The 22,565-nt window shown below is 41.0% G+C and overlaps 1 protein-coding gene across 10 annotated transcripts in view; it reads right to left on the bottom strand.

The window, feature by feature from the left end:
* Positions 1-21,290, bottom strand: part of LOC101483955 (HAUS augmin-like complex, subunit 3) — a 79,427-nt gene extending 58,137 nt beyond the window's left edge. For 4 of the 10 annotated variants that reach the window (XR_013096852.1, XM_076881721.1, XM_076881720.1 and 1 more), the window contains exons 1-13: positions 20,950-21,290; positions 15,182-15,394; positions 14,290-14,365; positions 12,526-12,894; positions 11,058-12,295; positions 9,670-9,788; positions 6,287-7,054; positions 5,718-5,887; positions 5,510-5,622; positions 4,882-5,018; positions 3,641-3,709; positions 3,495-3,555; positions 3,170-3,234 (exon numbers count right to left, since the gene is read on the bottom strand). Coding sequence is in view for 8 of the 10 variants with exons in the window: in XM_076881721.1 (XP_076737836.1) it covers positions 3,170-3,234; positions 3,495-3,555; positions 3,641-3,709; positions 4,882-5,018; positions 5,510-5,622; positions 5,718-5,887; positions 6,287-7,054; positions 9,670-9,788; positions 11,058-12,295; positions 12,526-12,894; positions 14,290-14,365; positions 15,182-15,323 (3,327 nt within the window). In the remaining 2 variants the exon portion in view is untranslated. Of the gene's footprint in view, positions 1-3,169; positions 3,235-3,494; positions 3,556-3,636; positions 3,710-4,881; positions 5,019-5,509; positions 5,623-5,717; positions 5,888-6,286; positions 7,055-9,669; positions 9,789-11,057; positions 12,296-12,525; positions 12,895-14,289; positions 14,366-15,181; positions 15,395-15,580; positions 16,074-17,117; positions 17,395-18,056; positions 18,290-18,743; positions 18,954-19,042; positions 20,063-20,949 lie in introns of those variants that run through there. The other 6 variants (XR_013096853.1, XM_023155570.3, XM_023155569.3 and 3 more) reach the window with 6 other exon arrangements.
* Positions 21,291-22,565: the final 1,275 nt, after the last annotated feature.

Consider the following 22,565-nt stretch of genomic DNA (forward strand, 5'->3'; position numbering starts at 1 on the left):
AGTAAACACTGGTGTGGGTACATGGGGGAAAATGTGAGAAGTAACACTGGTTATTCATGAACTGGTGAGAACATGTTTAACACAAAATTGCATTTGGAACAAGAAGGAGAGTTCAGAGACATGACTTGACAAAAAGGTAGGGGGAAGTGGAACAACTGTGGCACAAAATCAAGGACAGCAGTGTGGCGAGAGACTAACACGAAGGGACAGAAAGAAAATGAAAGGAGAAAAATTGGGGTGAGCTGTCAGACATGTACCTAAAGTCCAAAATATGCACTTTTCTCTTGCCCAGAGCAGGCACCAGACTGCCTCATCAATATTGGATGGGAGCCCCTTAGTACTTTGCTTGACACACAAAGGCACACATACAGAAGGCACAGGGCTCTGTAGGGCAATATTTTATTGCACTTCACACCATGTGGATCAAGACGTGGACTTTTTTGATGGAAATGAAGAAATAGATGGCATCTAAATCAAGGTGGAAGAAAGCTTAAGGGACTTTTTAAACATATGTAGAGTGGAGAAGAACAATAATCAGCGCACAGATTAATTTTGATTTTGGTTTTTTGGGAGATTTTTTTTTAAAGAAATGCTACAATTGTGTTAAAAAAGAAAAAATTTTTGTTGTTTTATATAAAAAGAATTGTTAAAAAGAAAATATCGGGAAAATGGATATTAAACCTAACTGTGAAATGGCATACTTTCGTTTTATATCAATCTGGAGACAAATCAGTCCCTTTGCTGAGAGGAATGTGCCGTCAGACGAGGCCCTTCTGAAAATAAAGGACAATGTCAGGCACAAAAGAACTGCTGACCTTCACACAGTCCTGTGAAAAACTAAATGAATGCCATGATTCAGTAGTTTGTAGAACCACCTTTAACAGCAATAACTTACAGTAATCACTTTCTGTATTGCTTCATCAGTTTTGTCACATCATCGTGGAGGAATTTTGTCCCACTCTTCTTTACAGTGTTGCTTCAGTTCATTGAGGTTTGCAGACATTTGTTCATGCATAGCTGTCTTAAGGTCAGATTTACAAACACGCTGCAACGGCAAAAACTGGATCTTGGTACTGTCAGTATTTGTAAGGAGAGCATCCTGATAATACTCCGGCCTTGGATTGAAGTTTTATTACACTTAAATTTAAATGGTTACAACTTCAGGACCGTGGACAGTGTGTACAGTTTTTTCACTGCGATCTCTTGAGCTGTTCTCAAACACAATTTGAGACAAAAGAGCAGGTGAGTATGTTTTGAAAGATGAAGCCTGATAGACAGGAGGGATTTTCTGGTTGGTCTTTCAACAGGTGAACTTGACAGCTCAGATAAAAACAACATCCAGCACAACAGAGTCTGGACACACATGACAGCACACGCAGACATTTCACAAAAAGGCACACAAATGTATTTACACACAACTCTGCCACAGCCTCAAAAACTTGAGTGCCTCAGCGCGTGTGTGTGCGTGTCTCTGCAGAGGCGTTCTTCCTGCAGCACAGCCTCTTAAAGGAAAGAGACAGACTATCCGTCCTATTTATAGTAACACAGAGAGCTATCAAGACTGCCTCCACAACAACAACCCTGCTGCTGTTTGCAAGACTTGTGAGTTGAAACTAAACTGACTATGATGTGTATTCTTTGTGCGTGTGTTTGTCCATGCCATCTGCATCTACATCTTTGTGCATCCGTGACAGTTCTCAAATTTCATCTCCAGAACTGTTTTTTACTCTTTGTGTAAACAGGACAGGCCCCCAGAGGACATCCACCCCACACTTCATGAAATCTGCTCAGAAGAAGGAAACGAGATACCATTTTTCTGTTTGTCTTATGTTTTTTGTTTGTTTTTTCTTTTTTTTCCCTGAGGTCTGTCCTGTTTCTCATATCCTGCTACTGTCATCGCTGCTGATACAGCATCTATCAACAGCTCTATGCTTTAGCAGCCAGACTAAAATACAATCAACTCAGAGTGACTCAGGACAAATCCAAGCTGACCCAGTCAACCAGACACTAAGCTTGGCCTGTATTAAAATACTGTGTGAAAGTCTTGAACTTATTTATTTATATTTTGTTAGGAAAATAGGAAAAAGTTGCAGAGATTTATTTAATGTTCACACTGATGTCTGTAGACGCTCACTTTTGTACCTCACTCCTGACTTCTTTCATAAATATGGAGGATAAAATGAACCAAAAAATGACAATTTAGATTACCATTGATTTTCAGCTCTTGTGTAATTTGACATACCTCAGCCTTTTCTTATGAGTTCCCTTCCAGTAGATGGATCAACTGAAGGACCCGAGGTTCCTATGTCAGGTTTTTGTTGGATTTTTCCTATTTCTTAACAACATAACTTTCACATACTGTTCGTCTGAAGTAGATAGCATTTTAGGCCTGACACGTCTTTTGAGGCGCTGCACACCATGCTGAGATATTCCAAATTTTCAGCTAATAGCTCTTTGAAGATCAGCAAAATGCCTAAAGAAAACATTTAAAACTGGGTCTTTGCTAAATTATCTTTTCTGTATGGGCACAACACTAGTTCATCCCTTGAGTTAGGTGTCCTTTTGTGCTTGAACGATTTAACAGGTTAAAGAAAACAAAACTGACTGAAAATGAGTGAAAAAGCTACTTTAAAAAAATTGAAAGACCTTCAGAAAGCCTGCAGTATTATTGCTCAACAGCACTTTAAAAATGAGCGGACAGGCTGGCTCCTTGGAAGCAAAACATAAAGATATAAGGGGTGACTTTCAAGCCTTTCATACAGTATCGTATTTGGTATGATCACACAACAGCCTTTAAACATAAGAAAGAAACCAGAATATCTACAGTATATATCATGAATGTTAACTAATGCATTGGCCCAATGGGTTTTGTTGGATGTCCAGTTTTGCATTAGTCTGTAACTTATTTCACAAACTCACAGAAATAATGGTTGAATTGTTTAAAACACAGCATGCAAACACACACTTTTTACAAATATTTGCACTGATCTTGATTCATCAGTGTATTCTGGTTGGGGATTAACATTTACTGCAAAGGCCAATAACTCCTGGCAGTAGTTATTTTTCTTCTAGAAATCTTTTTCTTATTTATTAATAACTCTGACTGTGAAAGTTTAAGATCTACCAGTCAAACCATTCAGTTTACCACAGAGTTTTTTTGCCATCTTACCCCCAGCAAGTCTGAAGTTCTCTTTAGTGCCTCCTTATCAACATGGATGCGGTGGCTCTCCATGGCTGAAACAAGAAAAAGAATTTATTGATTCATTAACAGCAAATCTTTCAACAGCTGACAGATTTTTATTGTGGATATAGAAAACTGGAAGAGCCCAATAAAAAAATTGTCATCCAGTATTACATGCTTTTACTCTGTTTATTCAGGGATATTTTTCACAATAAATCTCACAGGGTGTGGGGTGAAGAATCTGTGAGAAGATTTCGTTGTATTTTAAAACAATTCTGAGTGTCTGGAGGGAAAAAAGTAAAGCAGTGCTCACCTGCCAGAACAGGGATCATGTTCAGCTCCATATCTGAGTAGAGCTGCCACAGCCCTTGGCTCTGGACACACAAATTATCAGTTAGGTAATCTGTTGGTGTGTGTGTGTGTGTGTGTGTGCATGTTTGTATGTGAGCATTTACCTACATGTAGCTCAGAGCATAGCTTCATATTAAGCCTGTAGAGCCAACAGAGACCTGAGATAATCTGAGAAACCTGAGAGAGACACAAACAAAGAGAGAAAAAAGAAAAGGGAGGAGGAACATGATTCAGGTTTGTTGTGTAGAAGTACTTCGTGAGTCATGGTTTCTTCTATAGTTAAAATTAGTATCTTTTCAGTTAAAAAAACAACACCAAAAACATGAAAACATCAACTGTCTGCTGAAATCCTTTGGTGTCAAAGTATAACTAGCATCACCTTCTTTTCTATTCGACATTTAACAAAACAGACCTTTTAATTTTCACGTGAAAATGAAATGGGCAAAAATATCGAGACCTGACATTTCGTGGCACAAACGTCTTGAGGCAATCACTGCAATCGCACACTTTTGTGGCTCTTAATCAGCCTTCCACAATCCATAGCCAGAAGTCTGGTCCAGCGTCCTTGATGCAGTTTTGTTCAGTTTGATAGGAACAGGATTATAATTGTTTGCAGGTGCCCTCGTCGTACTCATTCTTAATGTCCCTTTTCAACATGATTTGTCTGCTTGCGAGATGGAGTTACAAAAAACTGACAGACACGTGGACGTCCGCACAGAGTCCTGAATTGACCTATTCTATGTTACACACACACAGGTGCTGTACTACAGTCAGATTCTTCTCTTCAGATTGATCAGCACACACAGCGAGCAGCCTCAGAACAAACTGATGTTACAGTTTAAGATGTACGTGGTGGGTTATTATACTGTAAAAGGAGCCAGGATTGCAATAGCATCACTGTATAACACCTTTAATGAGTTAATGCACCCCATCCAGTAAAACAGCCCCATAATATAACTCAGCCCCCTTCATATCTTCTTCACTGAGCAGAGAGCTTACCAGAAAACTGCTTTTGTTGAATATGTCCAAAGGAGTTTCTCTCAGGCTCATTTTAGCTTGTTCATGTTTCTCATTTCATGTTTCATAAAAGTTGTACACAGATCTGTTTTAAAGTCCTTGTTTTTATTTTCTACTATTCAAAATTTCTTCATAAATATAGGGCGTGTGGATTTTCTTCAGTCCAGATCCAAGCAGGTTTGCAGCACTCCAGTGGACCTTAAATTTTTCAATAATTAGATGCTGTAGTCCCAAAAACGCTGCTTACAAGACTTCCAGCTCTAAGAATTTGTCCTATAGAAACATTACTTAGCAGTCAAGTGTAACAAATGCCAATTTAGACTTAAGCTTACTTTCTGGGCACCCAGGGCGGGTAATGTGTGGGGTCTTTTGCAGTATTTATGGAGAAGCTCCTGATAGCAGGAGGACGGGTCTGTGGGATCCAGCAGCCACCCTGACACCTGTGGGTCCTGGATATGACAGCCTGCCACTGCATAGGGAGAAAAGCTCATCATGATAATGAGCAGCATTTGGTTTCCTCCACACTGATCAGGGACTGGCATATGAATACTGTATAAAGTCACACCAATAAAATATGGGATGTGTTCACATTGTATATGACCAAATATGTTTGCTGTAGGAGTCGTGTGCAAGCATCTAAGTGTCCAGTGTATGTTTTTCATGACTCCTGCTCTTTAATGGAAACATTTTCCAACAGCGCCACGCTGCCTTGCTTCCATAATGTGTTTTTACTATGTTTGTTGAATAAAGCTCTAATTTTCTACCAGCTGTTTGTGGCTTGGATGGTTTACTGACACTAGACTACGTGGAATAAAGAAACAGATAGGGGCATTACTTAAGTCTTTGATAAATGTGGATGTTGACAATGAATTTGCAAAGCAGTGTTGTGCATAAACAGCTAGAAGCAGGTGTACATGCGTGAAGGTCTTTAGGGAAACTGTTTTTATTTTTGTGTCATGCCTTGTTTCCAGCTGAGGTCTCGTCTGTAAAACTGCAGAACTGTACGTAGCAAATCCTTGGATTTATAGCACACCACCAGTTGACATCTCGATAGCACCTGTAGCAGCATATCTCTGTGGGACACACACACCTTTAAGTACTCCTGCTTTAGTATCAAACACTTGCGAATGTGGATCTCGATTAGACACACATATATAGAAGCACAGACCTAGTAAAGAGCTGCTGGCTCTGATGGACTTGTTGTTGGGCCCATGCAGGTGTGTGTTCTAGTTTTAAGTAGACCAGAGTGTCGTTTGGGCCGAGCGCACCCTCCGGCGTGCTGCAGTCCAGTTCGTTCTTCATTAGTATGAGGAGGCCACACGCTGGTGGAGTGAGCTTCTATATCAGGGAACAAAAAGCAGAATTACAAGAGCACAGGGGCTGCAAGTTAATGATGAAGCAAACAACAAGAGTATACAGTTTACACAGTGATGAAAGGCACAGGGCAAGCTTCAGCCAGTTTTCTGAGCCGCTAAAGATGTAAACGTTAGCTGACTGATGCAGTTTTGGTTTTCTTAATTAATCCAACCTTCAGCAATCTGAGGTTTGGTGCATGAGAATGCAGAAGTGAGCTTGAAGACTTTAGTCAATCAGCATTAAGGACCTGATCTATAAGATAATAAAAGTTACCCGCAATGAAATAATGTGTCTCAAGTTCACAAATCCTAATTTATCTTAACGTATTTATGTTATTTCATACTAATGACTGCGTAGATCAAAAACATTTTGCGTCCTTACCTGTTCTGCGTCTAACTGAGTGCTTCCATCTTGGTACACCATTGTTAGCACCAACACCTTAGCCTGCCCAGCGATCTCAAGCATCTGCACCTTCTCATCTGGTTTAAGTTTTCCAGAGTACTTTACTCTAGGGTCACATGTCAAGCTTGCAGCCAGACAGCCAGCTTTGGATTGGGTCGGCGGCTCACTGTTCCTAACTAGTTTTTGGAAACCTTTGGGCCCACTTGTGGTGGGGTTGGTTTCACATGAAGCTTGCTTGGGTTTGCATGGTTTGGAAAGTGGGGGGTGAATGGAAGCCTTCCCTGGTAATTCCCTTGATAGTTTTTCCATTTTATTCTGCCTGTTTTGCTGAGTTGGGTTTGAGGCATCTAGATGTGTACACGCCCCAGACGCTGCTCTTGTTTCATGTGAAGGACTTGCTTTCCCCTGTGGTTCTCTGGCACTCTTTGACTCCCTAACTCTTCCTTCCCTTGGTTTCTCTTGTGAGGATCGAGGAGGCTCCCATTTTGGAGGGCGTCTGCTTAGGCTGATTTTGGCAGGAGGGTCAGTGTTTTCGTGCTGACATGCTTCACGTTTCCTCTTTAGGGGGAAGGAAAGTTTCATGCAAGGATGACTTGGAGAATTTTTTAGTTTTCGATTTTCTTTCTTCGGTGCTACAACAGCTGAAGTCAATTCCTGCACTGAGAAGAGGATTTGTCCAGGCGCAACAGTGATTGTTGGGGCCAGTACCAAGCTCGAGCTACTCCCTCTGGTGCTTCCATTAGTGGTCTAAGCAACAAAAAAGGTGAATAATGTGCAGAGAGCGACAAAGGACAGAAAAAAAGAAGCAGGCACTTGAAATAGACTCCCGCTGTCCCTGCAGGTTTTGTTACACAGAACATCAATACTTCACTACTTAGAGGACTGAAGTGAATGAAATAAAAACTTCTAGTTGGACATGATTTGTTTTAGCACTTAGAATAGAAACGTAATTTAATTATTCCCATTCGCGCTTTGACGTAGCAGGATCACACAGTTTGTGAGAGAGAGCATAAAAAAGAAGGCCTGAAAAGTAAACGGGTAAGAGGAGAGAAGCCAAAGAAAGAAGGATGTGAAAGTCAGCCCTGAGCACTGTGTCCCAGACAGAAACACAGCCGCGATACTGTCTGACAAACCTGCCTGAAGCTGGGACAGGGTCAAAAAAGCAGACACACACACAGACACACAAAAATAGCAGCTCTACTTTGCTTCTTTGGCTGAATGACGATGATTGTTTGACTATAAATAGTTACATTAAAAAGGGTTTAATGTACCAGAGCTGAATTGCATGCAGCATACATATAATAAATATACAGTATTTATCGTCTATATTTAAATAGTGCCGTGCAAAACTTGTGTCACTCTTCATTTCTTTATATTTTCCTTCCAAGGAGCCAGACTTTCTTGTAACTTTTTAAAGAGGTCTTGAGCAATAGTTCTCCAGGCTTTCTGAAGGTCTCCCAAAGTTTTTCTTTGGCTGCTTTTTCACATATTTTCAGCCTAGTCCTTGTAACTGACCAAGTTTCTTTATTTGTGTATTAAGCCAAGTATCATTAATTTAAGCATAAAGAGTCAGCTTTGTCTACACATGATGGACAAATTAGAATGAAACTGCATCTTTAGGCTCTTTTTGATATTTGCAGCCTGTCACAAAGAGGTATTTGTTCAATTTTTTCACTGGAACTGATGAAAAATGCTTTTAAAAATAGTATTTTTTTCACCAACAAGATAATAAAAAGCTGGGAAACTTGGCATATACTGACATGCAAAGACCTGCCACAGAAGCTGAGAGATCCTTCAGCTGATCCATCTACTGGTCACTGAAGCCGCATCAGAAATGGCCTCAGTGGAAGAGCAACTGCCAAAAAGCTGTTCTTAAAGAACAAAAACAGGGAGAAGAGTTTGTGGTCTGTCAAAGTATACAAGAACTGGACTGAAAATAGTGAAAATCTAAGGTCTTATGGAGTGACAAACCCAACTTTGACATTTACGGAACACGCTCAGTCATTGGCTTCCCCAGAGCCTGGACCTCAACGTTACTGAAGCAGTGTGGGATCATCTTGAGAACATCCAACATCCAGAACATCCAAAGATGCTGAGGTTTGAATGTCCTTCAAGAAGCCTTGAGAACTATTCCTGAAAACTACATCTATAAAGTTCAATGCAAAAAAATACAATGTGAATACGCTGAACTCAATATATCAGTACAAATGATCATAACATCAAAACTGTTATGATCCCCAAGTCCCATCTACCACAAGTACAATCTCCCCTCCCTGTAACTTTAATGGCATCTTTAAAAAATGTATATTATTCATATCTTTAACTCCTTTCTTTTTATCCAAAAGCACCAGGTGTGCAAATGTTCTTTGAAGTCTTGACAAGCGATAGAGAGATGGGTATTTCTGAGGATTTTCAGAGATGATATGTGACTGTATTTATGTGCATAATTCTGCAGGTTGTTGGCTGTCGACCCGGGAGGTAGGAATTCCTGTGATTCAGCTCCCTGAGGAGAGACTTCATTCATTTCCCTGTAAACACAACCCGTTTTCCTGCTGACAAAGTCATGAACCCCCCTCATGGGTGCTGTGCTACAGGATATAGATAGAAAACCCAGGCAGACTGTGGCCCATAGCCCAGTACTGATGCATATGGAGAGAGTGAAAAGAGAGAGGGAGAATGGACTGCTGTGTCTGCTGCTGATTGTAGCAATACAGTAAAGTCCTGCCCTCTTTTTCTCTCCTTCTCCTGCTGCATCCTTCTCATTAGCTCTTCCACATTCCATGCATCCATCCAACCACCTCCCTTACTCCCTTTATAGCACTTTCTCTCTGCAGTTTGCTCTCCTTTTTCAGCTAATATGTATCATGGACTACGACTCTGTCGGGTCTTTATGACTCAGTGGAGACCCATTACTTGTTGTGTGCTGCAGTGCTGCTGACAAAACTCTTATTTCACACTAGCTACATTTATATCTATGTAAATGAGAGACACAGCAGCCTTGGTCTAACCTGAAAGCACGTATTTAAATTTTAGGACTTTTTAGTTTTTCAGTGAAAAAAGCAGAGGCAGAGATAAGCGGAAGAAACGGGGAAATAAAGACACATCAGTTAAACGTATAAGAAAAAGGACAAGTAAAAGACTGCAAGTGACAACAAAGCTTAGCAAGTACACTTTCTACCCAACTGAAGTGTCAAAGCGGATTTGTTATGGGCAAAACACTTCATGTCCTCTTCCCATCTTACTGATTATGTGAGCTAAGTAGGCATAAATTAAGCTCAGCATTTATGCCCTATGAGCATTACTTAGGGTTGCAATGTAAAGCAGTTTTTGGAATTTTGCAACATTTCTCTTATGAAACTTACTTTTGCATTGTCATGCTGCTGCTGGCTGCTACTGAGACGGGCAGCTCTAATCCACGACCAATTAGCCCCACACTCCTGGGACAATGTTGGCATAGCAGCCCTTTCTCCCTCTGAGTTCCCTAGAAGAGGATGTTAGAGCATTTTTCATCTGTTCATCACTTTTCAAGTCAGTCCTCAATCAATAAACCAGTTCTGTTATGTAAGCATGTTTGAGGCAGCATGTATGGATGCTTACACAGTGTGTGTGGCACCTCAGCAGTGTGTGATAGGACAAGGTCAGGCAACACTATAAATCTTAGCTAAGATCAAGCTGACGTTTTGCTACGACACAACTTCCAATTTGTTCGAGAGTGTTTGTGCCTGTGTGTGTGTGTGTGTGTGTGTGTGTGTGTGTGTGTGTGTGTGTGTGTGTGTGTGTGTGTGTGGTGTGTGTGTGTGTGTGTGTGTGTACGTGTGTACAATGGGTCTTGACTCGGCATTGTCTCTGCAGCTGAGACTCAAGCACCTTCATGCAGCTGTAATGTGAGCAGGCACAAAGTCTCCCATCAGTGCTGAGTCTCTTCAGCCCTGCCATGTCATCAGTGCCAAATCAAAGAAAGAAAAATGGCTGAGAGCCACTGGAACTGATGTCTGACACAACTTTACGAGCTTTAGCACCCCCTAGAGTTGCTTTTTCTAATCCAACCATAGCTAAAACAGCCCAAGTTTTATTTTAATCTCATTTTTTCCAGGTTAAATCATACGGCAGACACTCTATAGAACTGAGAAATGAACTTCTTTCGTTTTAATTACATGTCAAATATTGTTTGTGTGATGTTATACAAACGTATACTTTATAGTCTCTTCAGGGCCCTTCAAAATCTAAACGCACACTCTCTGGGGTGAGTTTTAGGGGAAACAAACATATTCAACAGATATGACAGTGTCACTGATAGTGATTATAAAAATCAAGCATAGTTTTATTTCAGGCTAGCCAAAACTCCACCTGAGACATCACCTAATCCTCTGTTATACTTCCGATTGTAACAAATAGGACATGCTATTTAAGCTGCTTTAGTCTGTATAGTTACTGTGTATCTACAAGTCACTTTACAAGCCATCTCCACACCAGCTCCTGTGCTCTGTTTACGTTGCTGCTCCTCCTGCCTCCATTTAGTACAACAAATATTAACCCAAATGGAAATATCTCTCTTCTTTTGACTATACTGTTCCTGACTGGACTAATCTTGTGATTGCCACTCTTTTGAGCATAACAATCGTAAACCTTGAATTAACCTATTCAAATTAGCCATTATGAAGGTAAAAATCGGTGGTAAACCCAATATAAGTAAACCCCATTCAATGTCAGGATAATCATATTACAGAAACATCACTAGCAACACACTTACCTGCAGATTTATTGTCAACATCACTGTCCACAGCTGCCACTTCCTCTGCCTCTCTGTCTTCTCCCCCTTTTCCCTCTTCAGTGTCCATTCCGAGAAACTCTGCAAGTTTTCCATCATGTGTCTCACACTGTCCCTGCGCCATCTGATGATTAGCGTTTGCCATTGTTTTATTCTGAAATGTAGCTTCCATTTTGGCCTCCATCACCTCTGTCTTTTCTATGTTTTCAGCACTGTTGTCCTGGAGGCTGACGCTCCTGGCCTCAGGCTGCTCCTGAGTGTGGTCGTTCTCTGCTGTGTTGGTCCCAATCTGACCCTTGTTCTGAGGCTTTTCAGTGTAGCAGTGGCTCACATCCTGGAGTCCACTTCCTAAAGATATGGAGATCTTTTGTGGATTTTCATGTTCAACTGTTGTTGCTTTATTCTCAGTATCAAGGGAGTGTTCAGTATTGACTTCAGAGGCACTGACTATATATTCTAAACCATTTTCTTCATTCTCCCCACGTGTTTCTCTTTTAGTGCCACTGTCAACAAAATCGTCTCCGATGTCTAATGAGTTCAAATGGCTTTTAACTGTGGTGTCTTCAATGGTTCTCACAGGCACAACTCGCTCCATTTCATAGGCAGATCCTTTTGCATGAAGTGCACTCACATCTCGATTTTCTCTCTCTTTCCTTGCAGCTTCATTTACTGCGTTTTGAATTTCACGGCATATGTTTGAAATCTGTCTGGTTCCCAGCTCAGTGATATGTTCTGTATCTGCTATCAGCACCTCATCTTCCTTCCCAACTATATTTCTCATCAACTTGGGCAAATGTGCATCACAACAGTTCTCCTGTCTTGTAATAAAGACACTAGGGAGTAGATGTGCCCTTCCAGTGTTGATTGTTTCAGATTCTAACTGCTGGTATAGCACAACTCTGTCTCCTGCTCCACCACTGGCTGCTTCAGTGGGGTCAGATAGAGGCTGCTTCCATTTTAATCGACTTCCTGGAGCTCTGGTGTCTTGTAGTTTTGTGGCAATATGCCAGCTGTCTTTACCAACCTTTTCTGTCTGTGCACCTGATGTCCTGCTTTCTCTCCCTTCATATATTTTAAGGCACGACGGTACTGGATGACAAACTGCAGCAGGCTCCTCTTTATGACAATTAGATTGTTCTGTTGTTGGAAGCATGATGTCAGGAGCTTCATCGTCTGGAAATATATTCAAGATGAAAGGTGGTCTGATTTCTTTTGTTGAGCTACAAGTGAAAATAAGCAAACAATTTTTTAAAATCCATCCTGCCAAGCATCAGCACCAGAACAGTGTCGATACATGCTAAACGTATGTCTCTCTTAATATCACCCGAATTTGCATAGTTTTAATATATCAAAGTGCAATTCCTAAAGCAGTGTTAATATATTTTGGGATTCCTTTAAACATAAGTAGTCTCTGCAATAAAACTGCATGTTTATTTGCTTTGTCTCTTACTTTTTCCGTGGTGTAGTTTCATGTTCAGAGAGCCTCTCTGGTATTTGGAAGGACAGGGTATATCTGTCTCCATGACAGAAAGTTGCTGGCGTCTCAGGAACCTCATGCTGAGAAAATGACAGAGACTGGCTGGACTTGTAAGCAGGGGGTTCAGAGCACTTTCTGTGGGAATATGTCTGTGAGTACTGATAATAGGCTTCAGTCTGCATTTGGAGAGAGAAATCCCAGTAGGAGGAGGCAGAACAGGAAGCCTGAGATGACAGGGAGCTGTCTGGTGTCTGTGAGTACTGATAGATGGCCAAGGTCTGAGAGCTCTGCCTCTCACTGGAGGAATTATAGTGAGCGGTGGAAAGGGAAGACACCTGGGGCCTGGACCACAACATGGAAAACCAATTTCTTTTATCTTGAATTAAACAGAGTACTGGGTACTGGGTCAAAGTCTTGTATCACCCATCATTTCTTTAGATTTTGCCAGAGAAATGGGAAATAAATACAGAGATTTATTGAATTATGTGCAAACAGCCATGGCAACACAGTATATGAGGTAACAGCATAGTTCTAATGAGCTTAGAAAATCAATATTTGGTATGACCACCTTTATTCATCATCAAATCCTTAACTCTCAAGCTTTTGTCTTTTCTTTCAGTAGCCTTGAGTAGATCACCATGCTTCTTGAAGCACACTCAAAGCTCTTTTTGGCTGCTTTTAGATGATCCCACACTGCTTTAATAATGTCAATGTTTGGTGTATGGGGAGGCAAATCCCTGACTGATAGCGTTTATGTGTTTGAGATCACTGTCGTGCTGAAAAAATGAAGCTGCTGGCAATCAGATGCTTCCCAGGTGGTATTACATGGTGGATCAATATCTGATGGTACTATTCTGTGTTCATTGTTCCACGAATTTTCATAAGATTGCCGAAACCACTTGCCGAAATGCAGTCTCAAACCGTAAGGGCTGCATCATGTTTTACTCCATCATGTCTTACAGATGGTTGTAGACAATCACTGCTGTATCTCCTGTTGTTCTCCACAAATATTGACGAATTTAACCAAAAATTTCACATTTGGATTCATTGATCCATTAAGGTCTATGGAAATGGATTTTCTAAGTTGCTAAGTGGTCTGTTATGTGTAGAAACAACACTGCTTCATCTGTTCGTTTGGTGACGTATATTGCTTGAATGAGTCAGTGCCTTAACATCCTAAGACCCGAACTCTTCCACAGCATGCATTTTTAATTTCTCTTTGATATTTGGGCTGATTGGGACCCGATGAATGAGACTGGGTCTCATTCATCGGGAGACCCAGTCTGATAAAAGAATTATCAGATTTTTTTTTTTTTTTTTTTACTAATTTGTTTCTAAGAAAAATGAGAGCCACATATGAGGATATTCGTTTAAAATTTCAATAGAACAGTAGCAGTATAATGTCCTCGTGAGTGGATATCAGGCCCTTGTAGAGCAAAATTGAGTACTTTGGTCTAAATAACCCAAAATGTGATGTCCACATATGTGGACGCCAGGTTCTAGAAGGTTAAAAGACATTCCTCTGAAAATAGTTAAGTAAAAGTATTGCCCTGATAATGAGTGAAAAAGCAGCCAAAGAAAAACTTTGGAGAACTATTGCTCAGGACCACTTATAAGGGGCGGCTCATGACTTTCGCACAGTATTCCACAATAACGATGAGTAATAATCATTAGGATCAGCTTAATATTTTGTTGAGGTGTTGATAAAGCTGATATCTGAACATTAATCTGACTTACTGATATGTGCATCTCTCCTCCTGACTCCAGCTGCTGTCTGCCCAAGACTCCCTCTGGCTGCAATTATACATCTCCACTACCACAAGCACATCAAAAGAACACAGAACTAAATACAGACAGCATTATATAACTTGCATGCAAGGCAAACTGAGCAGTAAAATGTTAAATGAGATGGGACCTACTTTATTCTTTTTCACATCTGCACTTAGCAGCAACTTATAAAACACTGATATCTATAATAATAGTTTGCAACAGCCCTCCTAGAAGTTGTATTTTACAAAACTTCAGTCTCTTTGAGTTTTCTTGTGTTTCAAATTCATACATAAATTCTATATTTTTTCTCCTCTTATTATTTTTAATGAAGTGGTTCCCAACCTTTTCCTGCTATGCCTTCACCTCCAGATTTTGTCATTCCGCAGCAATAAAAAGCAACCCCAACTTGAAATGAATGTCAGCACAAAAGCTTCAGCTGATTTTTCTCCCTCGGATAAATGGTAAATGGTAAATGGCCTGTATTTGTATAGCGCTTTACTAGTCCCTAAGGACCCCAAAGCGCTTTACACAACCAGTCATCCACCCATTCACACACTGGTGATGACAAGCTACGTCGTAGCCACAGCCACCCTGGGGCGCACTGACAGAGGCGAGGCTGCCGGACACTGGCGCCACCGGAGGACACAACGACCGAGACTGTCCAAGCGGGGGCTCGAACCGGCAACCTTCCGATTACAAGGCGAACTCCCAACTCTTGAGCCACGATCGCCCCTCATAAATCCTATTGCAGTGTGTTTAGAACATATTATTCCCCTCTTAATCCATGCGACCCAATGCTGTCTGTAGTTTGAGAACCACTGGCATACTGCAACAAGCTCAACTTGTCTGTGCTTCTAACCTGCCTGACTTTGTCTGCGATTGCTGGAGTAGTTTTGGTTGCATCTGGCTCCACGCAGACTTTGGGCCCGCAGAGCAGCCAAGACCTTCTGGGCTGCCCGTGACAGGGGTCCTGTGTACAATCTGTTGTTGGACCACTCCATCTCATCCCCAACAGAACAACTTAGCTCTCCCACTGGGCCCACAGAGCTTTGATTCTTCAGCTATGAAATGCCTGAATAGGACAAAGAAGAGAGCTTCTTCAGTGATAAACAGGCAAGCTTTAAACTGGCGTTTAAAAAAATAAATTTAACAGAAAACAAACAAAAAGAAAACATTTTCCAGGAACTTTCACCAAGTATACTGACAATAATGAGAAGCAATCACAAGGCATTTATAATAAAAATCAAAACTTCAGAAATATAGTATTTCACTTTATTTAACTGATGACTGGAGACGAAGAAAAAAAAACAAGAATTTTTGAACATCAAGACTGAACAACACAATCATGGATGCTTTTCACTTATGAATGTTTACATGACTTAAACACATTCAAATGAATCCCATATAAACAGCTCCATCTCCAACACAAAAAGATGAAACTAGATTATCAGCAAAGATCATTTTTGTTTTTTCAGCTCAAGCACGGAGAGTGCCTGAGCCGCCTGTAAATAATCTCTGAAGTTTTACTGCTGCCCTCTCTTTGCAGACATTTTCCTTTCCAGATCTTCAACTATTTTCTGCAGCAGTCGGGCATCCAAGTGAAAGTAGATGTACAATTCCCTCTCCCGCCTGAGGAGGGCATTACGCTCCAGCTGAGAACGCTTGGTTTTAATTTCTCCCAGAATTTCTTGCATTAGTTGATGTAAACTCTGCAGCTGAGACTCTGCTTCCATGAGCTTCGCTGTGAGCTCCTGGAGAAAAAATAAAATAAAAAATTATGGAGGGTGAATGAGAAACAAAGATATAAGCACAGACCACACAAATAACAGATACATAAGTAATTGTAGCTGGAGTATTATTAATTAAATAATCATTTGTTTTATAATAACAATAATGATAATAATACTGAATTACATTATAAGCCTCGCTGCAGGGCCAGAAACACAATACCATATGAACCCATCTATGCAGCTTACTACAGTTGTGGGACAATAAGCAAAGATTTATGTAAATTTACATTAGTTGGTTTATTAAAAATATTAAGAGAATCACTGTCACAGAGCCTATATCGTTAATGCTATGGCAGCATTAAAAAGTGCACATTCACATTTTAAAACAGATTTTTTTAAGACCACTTTGTATGAAGGCTGAACTTATAACTGCTGAAATGTAGTAGAGATGAATAGTTAATAGTCATTGATATTAAATCCCATGCCATGCAGTAAAGCTGATCCTCTTGTGAACAATTTATTACACAGTGCTTCTGTGCCCAACAAACAAATGTAGAGTGGAACCCCGATTTACAAAAATTCAAGTTACGAAGGCACTGGACGGCAATATTTCTGCCCGTGTTACGGCAAAATGCCCGAGTAACGAAATCCGCTGGCTCTGATTGGCTGAGCCTACAATGCCCACAATGCCCTCCGAAGCATGTGACAACCCCTTGGCTTCCGTACTTGCGCTTCGCTGTTCCACTTGAACGACATATTGTTGTTCTAGTTAGCAATTAGCCTATAGCCTATTGTTCAGCATCGCCTCACTCAAAACGCGCAATGGGTGCTTCGACTTACGAGTCGGGAACTAATTAATTTCGTAAGTCGGGGTTCCACTGTATTTCTTTACAATTTAACATGTAAATTTAACAAGAAATTCAGAAAACACAACGTGCTACCAGGTTATTCACCAATTGTGTCAAGTATTAGGTCTAAAAATCATCTGACTCACATGAAGGGCTGAGTGAACTCTGTCACCTTCGTTAACTATTCAAACTATAAAGTGAAAGGAAACACACCCACCTGTGCACTGGGGCAAAGGAGCTCCTGGTCAGTTAGACGTACCTGCGGGCCCAAAACCAGCTGCTGGAATTCAGTGTACAAGGCCCTGTGGAGCGACTCACAGTCGCCATAAAGACGAGCTGCTGTGAAACACTGCTCACGGCCAGCGCCAGCCAGAGCATCTTTGATCAAATGGAGGTTGTTTGCTAGATTACTAGCAGCTTGGTCCAACGTTTCATATGTTCGAAAAGGCTCTGATCGACTGTGGGCTGAATCATAGTCAAGCATCTGAAGGAGTCTGGGTAAAAAAGGGTGAAAATAACACAAAGTTATTCCAAAGTGATACAGCCTGCATTTATACAAGGATCCAAAGGGTCATAAGCCAAAAGCAGAGTGCTGAGGTGAGTCTGTCCTCCTGACTGACTGTCTGCAAACAAGAAAAATGCCACCTAACAGCTGCTAGGGTGAAGCACACATAAATAAATATATGGAGTTTCAGGTTTGATACTCAAACCTTCTGTTGGTGAGGGGGACCTAATCAAAAGGCTCAAAGGAAGAGCTAAAAGTAGATGAACTGAGGGGCAGCACCAAGATTCAGTGAAAGATAAAAGGATATTTTGAACCATTAAAAATGCAAAGCTACTCTAGCAGAGTTTGAAAATAAAAACTGTAAGGCTGGAGATCTACATTTGTACACACACACACACACGAAGGTTGAACTGATGTCGACAAGTACATTTAATCATGTTTGTCCAGTTTTTGAAAGGGCAGCTAGTCAAATGTGCATGTGGTAAAACTGTAACTTGTTAATAAAAACTATTTTAGAATAAAGTAAATTAACATACTACGACAGCTGGCTGAACTTAAATGATTATTTATGTGTTTGGCTCGTGCTTTTTCTGTCTATAATTCCAGCTCTAAAACAAAAGCCTATAGTAGATAGAGTTCAAATCTTCTCACCTGCTGAAAGCTGCATCTTTAGAGCTGATGATAGGGTTGGGTTTAGGGTTAATTATCAGGTCAGGATGTGCCAGAGACTTGATCCGGAGAGACACTTCTTCACCTTCCTTTTTCAGCTTGCCTTTAACATCACACAGGTGCTTCTGACACGTCTTCCACATTCTTAACTCCATCTCCTGAGCCAGTAGGAGCAAGTCAAAACAGGCTTTCTGACGGAGCAAGTAGTCTCGTACCTGGGTGGACAGTGTTACACTTGATTTAGTTTGATGGATTCCAATTCCTAAAAGGACATGTAATGACAAGGAACGGTGGCTCCACAACTTTCTTAAATCTTACACAATTTCCACAATACAGGTGTCCGTTGACAGACAAAGGACCAAATACATGGCACTTACATGATGCTTACGAATATGCTAGCTTACAACCATTGCCTTTTTTTTGAAGTGAACTTAAAGTTTCAGCTGTTTTGTTCAGGGCATTTTTAAAGGCTATGGTCTTTTAAAAATGTTGTGTTTTCAAGGATCTGATATCAAGAATATCATTAGTGGTTTATATGAGTTTTCAGTTTCACCATAATTGCTTTTCAACATCTGGGCCTGACCTCTTACCTGTCTGAGAGACAGGCTGAGAACGAATTATCTCACATTAAAATCTCGTAATGTAATAATCAGTGGAAATGCTGCTAACCTGATTCTGTCTGGAGGTGTAGTAGTCCTGCCTGGCCACTTGCAAAGCCAGGTCTCCCCTCACTACTGGTAAATTAAGCAGTCTGGCTGACTCCCTCAGGGCAGCAGGTACTGGTCCATGAAGCAGAGCTTCAAGCTCCGCTTCCACAGCCTGCAGCTCCTTTCTGGACACAACCTCACGCACATGTAATGAGGAGGAGGTGGAAATGCTCTGGTAGCATAAAGACAGATGTAAGAAAGCACTTTATAGAGGAAGACAAAGCATTAGTAAGACAAACAGTCACAACATGTTTACTTTACCTTAGTATGAGAAGACTTGTCTGACAGCCAGTCTAGTCCAGCCCTGACGCTCTTCTCCTCAGCCATAGCCTGCATCAGTTGGTGCTGAGCAACAATATGAGACCACTGAAGTCTGGCCATCTCAGTCCTCCTGCGATCGACCAGCCGCTCCTCTCCCTCGTGCCCAGTCTCCTCCTCTTTTCCATCATCACAAGAACTGAGGTCAAGGACCTGGAAACGCTCAGAACAGGAACTCTCAACAATGGCTGATATGCCCTGGAAAAAATGTTTCTGTGTGAAGGCAGCAAGTGCTTTAGTGTTGAGCTCCTCCTGATGCAGGTATGGATCCAAGGGAAGCAGAGAGAGGAGAAAAGTGGGCTTCTGGGAAACAGGAGGGTCTTTTCCCTTTGGTTTGGCTTCTGGCTGAACTGGAAAATATGATGCAAGATTGCTGACCTCATCTGTTAGGGTTTGTAACAGTGTGTTGGTGTCAGCATTCTCAGCTCCAATAGAAGAGTTGGCCTCGTTGAGCTTACATGAAGTGCTCTCCAGCTCTGCAGTGAGTCGCAGGTCAACATCTGCACGGGAAGTGGCGACAACCTGCAGCTTGTTATAACGTCGCTGCTTCAATTCTTTCTCTTTACGCAGGGCCTGGAGCTCTGCCTCCAAGTCCTCTATAGGGAAAGTCTCCTCTGCCGCAAACATAGATGATGAAGAGGATGACCCCAAGATCTTACCACTGCTCCCATGTGAATTTCCAATGGTTTTAAGAACTTCACTCAAGGCGGTTTCATCTAAAATTGGTTTGCCGGAATTTTGTAGCTCCTGAAAGGCACGTGCCTCCTCTGGGGTGAGGACGTTGCTCTGGTTGAGAGTCCGACAGACAAACCGCAAGAAGTGAAGGTTCTCCGGAGCACAGTCAAAGAGCCAGTCGAACTCTGAGGCCTTCAGTGATGATGAACCAGGATAACCCAGGCGGCCTAGGGCCTCCACAAACTGTCCACCGTCTAACATGTTTAACCTGTTTCCCACAACACTGTGCTAGTCAGTCATGCAGCAACACAATGGAGATCAAAGAAGATTAGATGAAGGCACATGAGGCAAGAAAAATATACAGCAAAGCATAATTCTGACTTTTCTAGACTAAGGATATTCTTGGGTTAATGTGCATTTTTTTCTGGTCAGCTACATTATCAGTTCAAAACACTGCATAACACATAAACATAAACTGAAAACACAGTTCATTATTGACAACCAAACAATCAAAATGCACATAATCGTAACCCTGAAATGATTTCCCCAGAGCTTCAGTATTTCATCATGGCATTTCTTAACATTCCCTGTAAAACATCATCAGAGCCATTTCTTCTTCGTTCAGTTAGCTTCACCATCTCTGCTCCTTCCAGCTTCACTGTTACACCTGTCTCCCTTACACATGTATTGTATGGCATCTACTGACTCTTCTTCTTAACAGGGTCACTTTGACCTGCTCCCCACAACACCTCTAAGTTCATATGACAAAAACCTCCACGACATCATAAAAACAATTTGGACTTAACAATTACTTAAGAAATTCTGTACACAAAATATTTTGTATACAAATACAAAATATTTGTACACAGAATTGACTAGGAATCCACAATATTACAAAAATATATAACTGATCCTGTACCTAATACTAAAAGCTAACAAATGAAAGCATATGAGCTTAAGACAAAACACCGATAGCACTGACGGCTATGATAATACAACTGTCACAGCTAGCTACCGAGCTACCTAAGCATACCAGCCGTTGTGCATTAACTAGCTAGTCGATGGTTAGAGAATGGCTACACTCGTAAGTACGCCTGTAAAGGGCTGCTGTATTTCGCTTGTTATCTGAACATTTTGAGTCAAACCAGACAGTAAACTGCCAACAAAATACTCACAATTTTAATTTTAAAAGACGAAACCTCCGGTCTTTAGCGTCTTCTTCTCGCCATTTATAGGTTCGCGCCAAACATCCAAACCGAGCAGTGTTGCCAACTCCTCTTCTTCTTCCAGTTTAACGGCAGCTTGCAGCCATCGAGGTTGCATTACTGCCACCCTCTGGTGTTACTTAGACTGCACTTAGCTCTTTAAATCCTCTTAAACAACCCCATTCTTCTCAGAAACCGAAGAACCACTCCTTTCCGTTCATGACATCCTAGCCAGTCAACCACCTTTTCAAACCTGAGTTCCCCCCTAATTCCCAATTCTATCCTCATCATTCCCCTGTGGTTATCATACCTTCTGCAGATAAGAAATACATGCTCTATTGTTTCCATGACACCACACCAATTACACAGCCCCGTTAAACGCTTCCCCATCCTAAAAAGAGTGCCATTCAGGAAACAATGCCCTGTTCTTATTCTACACATGACAATCTCCTCCCGCCTATTCATTCCTGTATTTCTTTTAACTTCTACTGTATTTTGTACCCTATACAATCGTCTCCCTTTAGTTTCCTTATCCCATGCCATTTTCCATAACTTCTTACTTTCACTCCAAACAATACACTTTCCCTCAGATTTAGATAATGGTTTCTGTACCTCAATGTCTACTCTTTTAACAGCTTCCTTAGCCATTCTATCTGCTCTTTCATCCCCCACAATGCCTATATGAGTTGGTGTGTTATTACTACACTTTTGCCCTGCTCACACACTCTATGGTGAGCAAACATAACTTCATACAGAATGGTCTGATTACTACTTGTATTCCCATTTTCTATAATTAACTCAGCTGACAATGAATCAGTGCATATTATTACCCATTCTAAGGCCATCAATATGGCATACAGCTCTACTGCATACACACTCAAAAAGTTTGATGTTCTCTTCCCAAACTTGATATTTAATTCCGGAACTACCACTAAGTTCCCTTCCACCACTCATTTCAACCCTCATCACCCTCCTGTGACTTACATACTTCCTACAACTAATAAGCACATGTTCAACCGTCTCCATAGCATTACACCAATCACACAACCCTGTCGGATGTTTCCCTATCCTAAAAAGAGTACCATTTAGAAAGCAATGACCTGTTCGTATTCTACTTATAATAACCTCCGCCTGTCTATTTAATCCACTACTCCTCTTAACTTCTATTGTGTTTTGTACCCTATATAAATGTCTCCCTTTTGTTTCATTATCTCATTTGCCAGAAGTTCTTACTTTCTGTCCAAACTATACTTTTCCCTTCAGATTCTGACAGTGGTATCTGTACATCTATATCAACTTTTTTAACAGCTGCTTTAGCCAACCTATCTGCTCTTTCAGTGGCGGTCCTAGCCTGTTTGGTGCCCTGAGCGAACACCCCCCCTCTATATTATATATATGTGAAACAGGCTCTTTGATTATAATGATGTGATGTGTAAACCTCTAAACTGAATAAATAAATTGTTTTCATGGTTATTTATCCTGAATATTGTCTCAGTATGTCTGATACAAAAGAGAAAGTGGAAACTATCAGGACAGAGTTTTGGTATGATTGTGTAACTGTGTAATCATGCTTATGTACATCTGGA

The sequence above is a fragment of the Maylandia zebra genome, linkage group LG3 (genome assembly GCF_041146795.1).
Source record: "Maylandia zebra isolate NMK-2024a linkage group LG3, Mzebra_GT3a, whole genome shotgun sequence".
In the NCBI taxonomy this organism is placed as follows: Eukaryota; Metazoa; Chordata; class Actinopteri; order Cichliformes; family Cichlidae; genus Maylandia; species Maylandia zebra.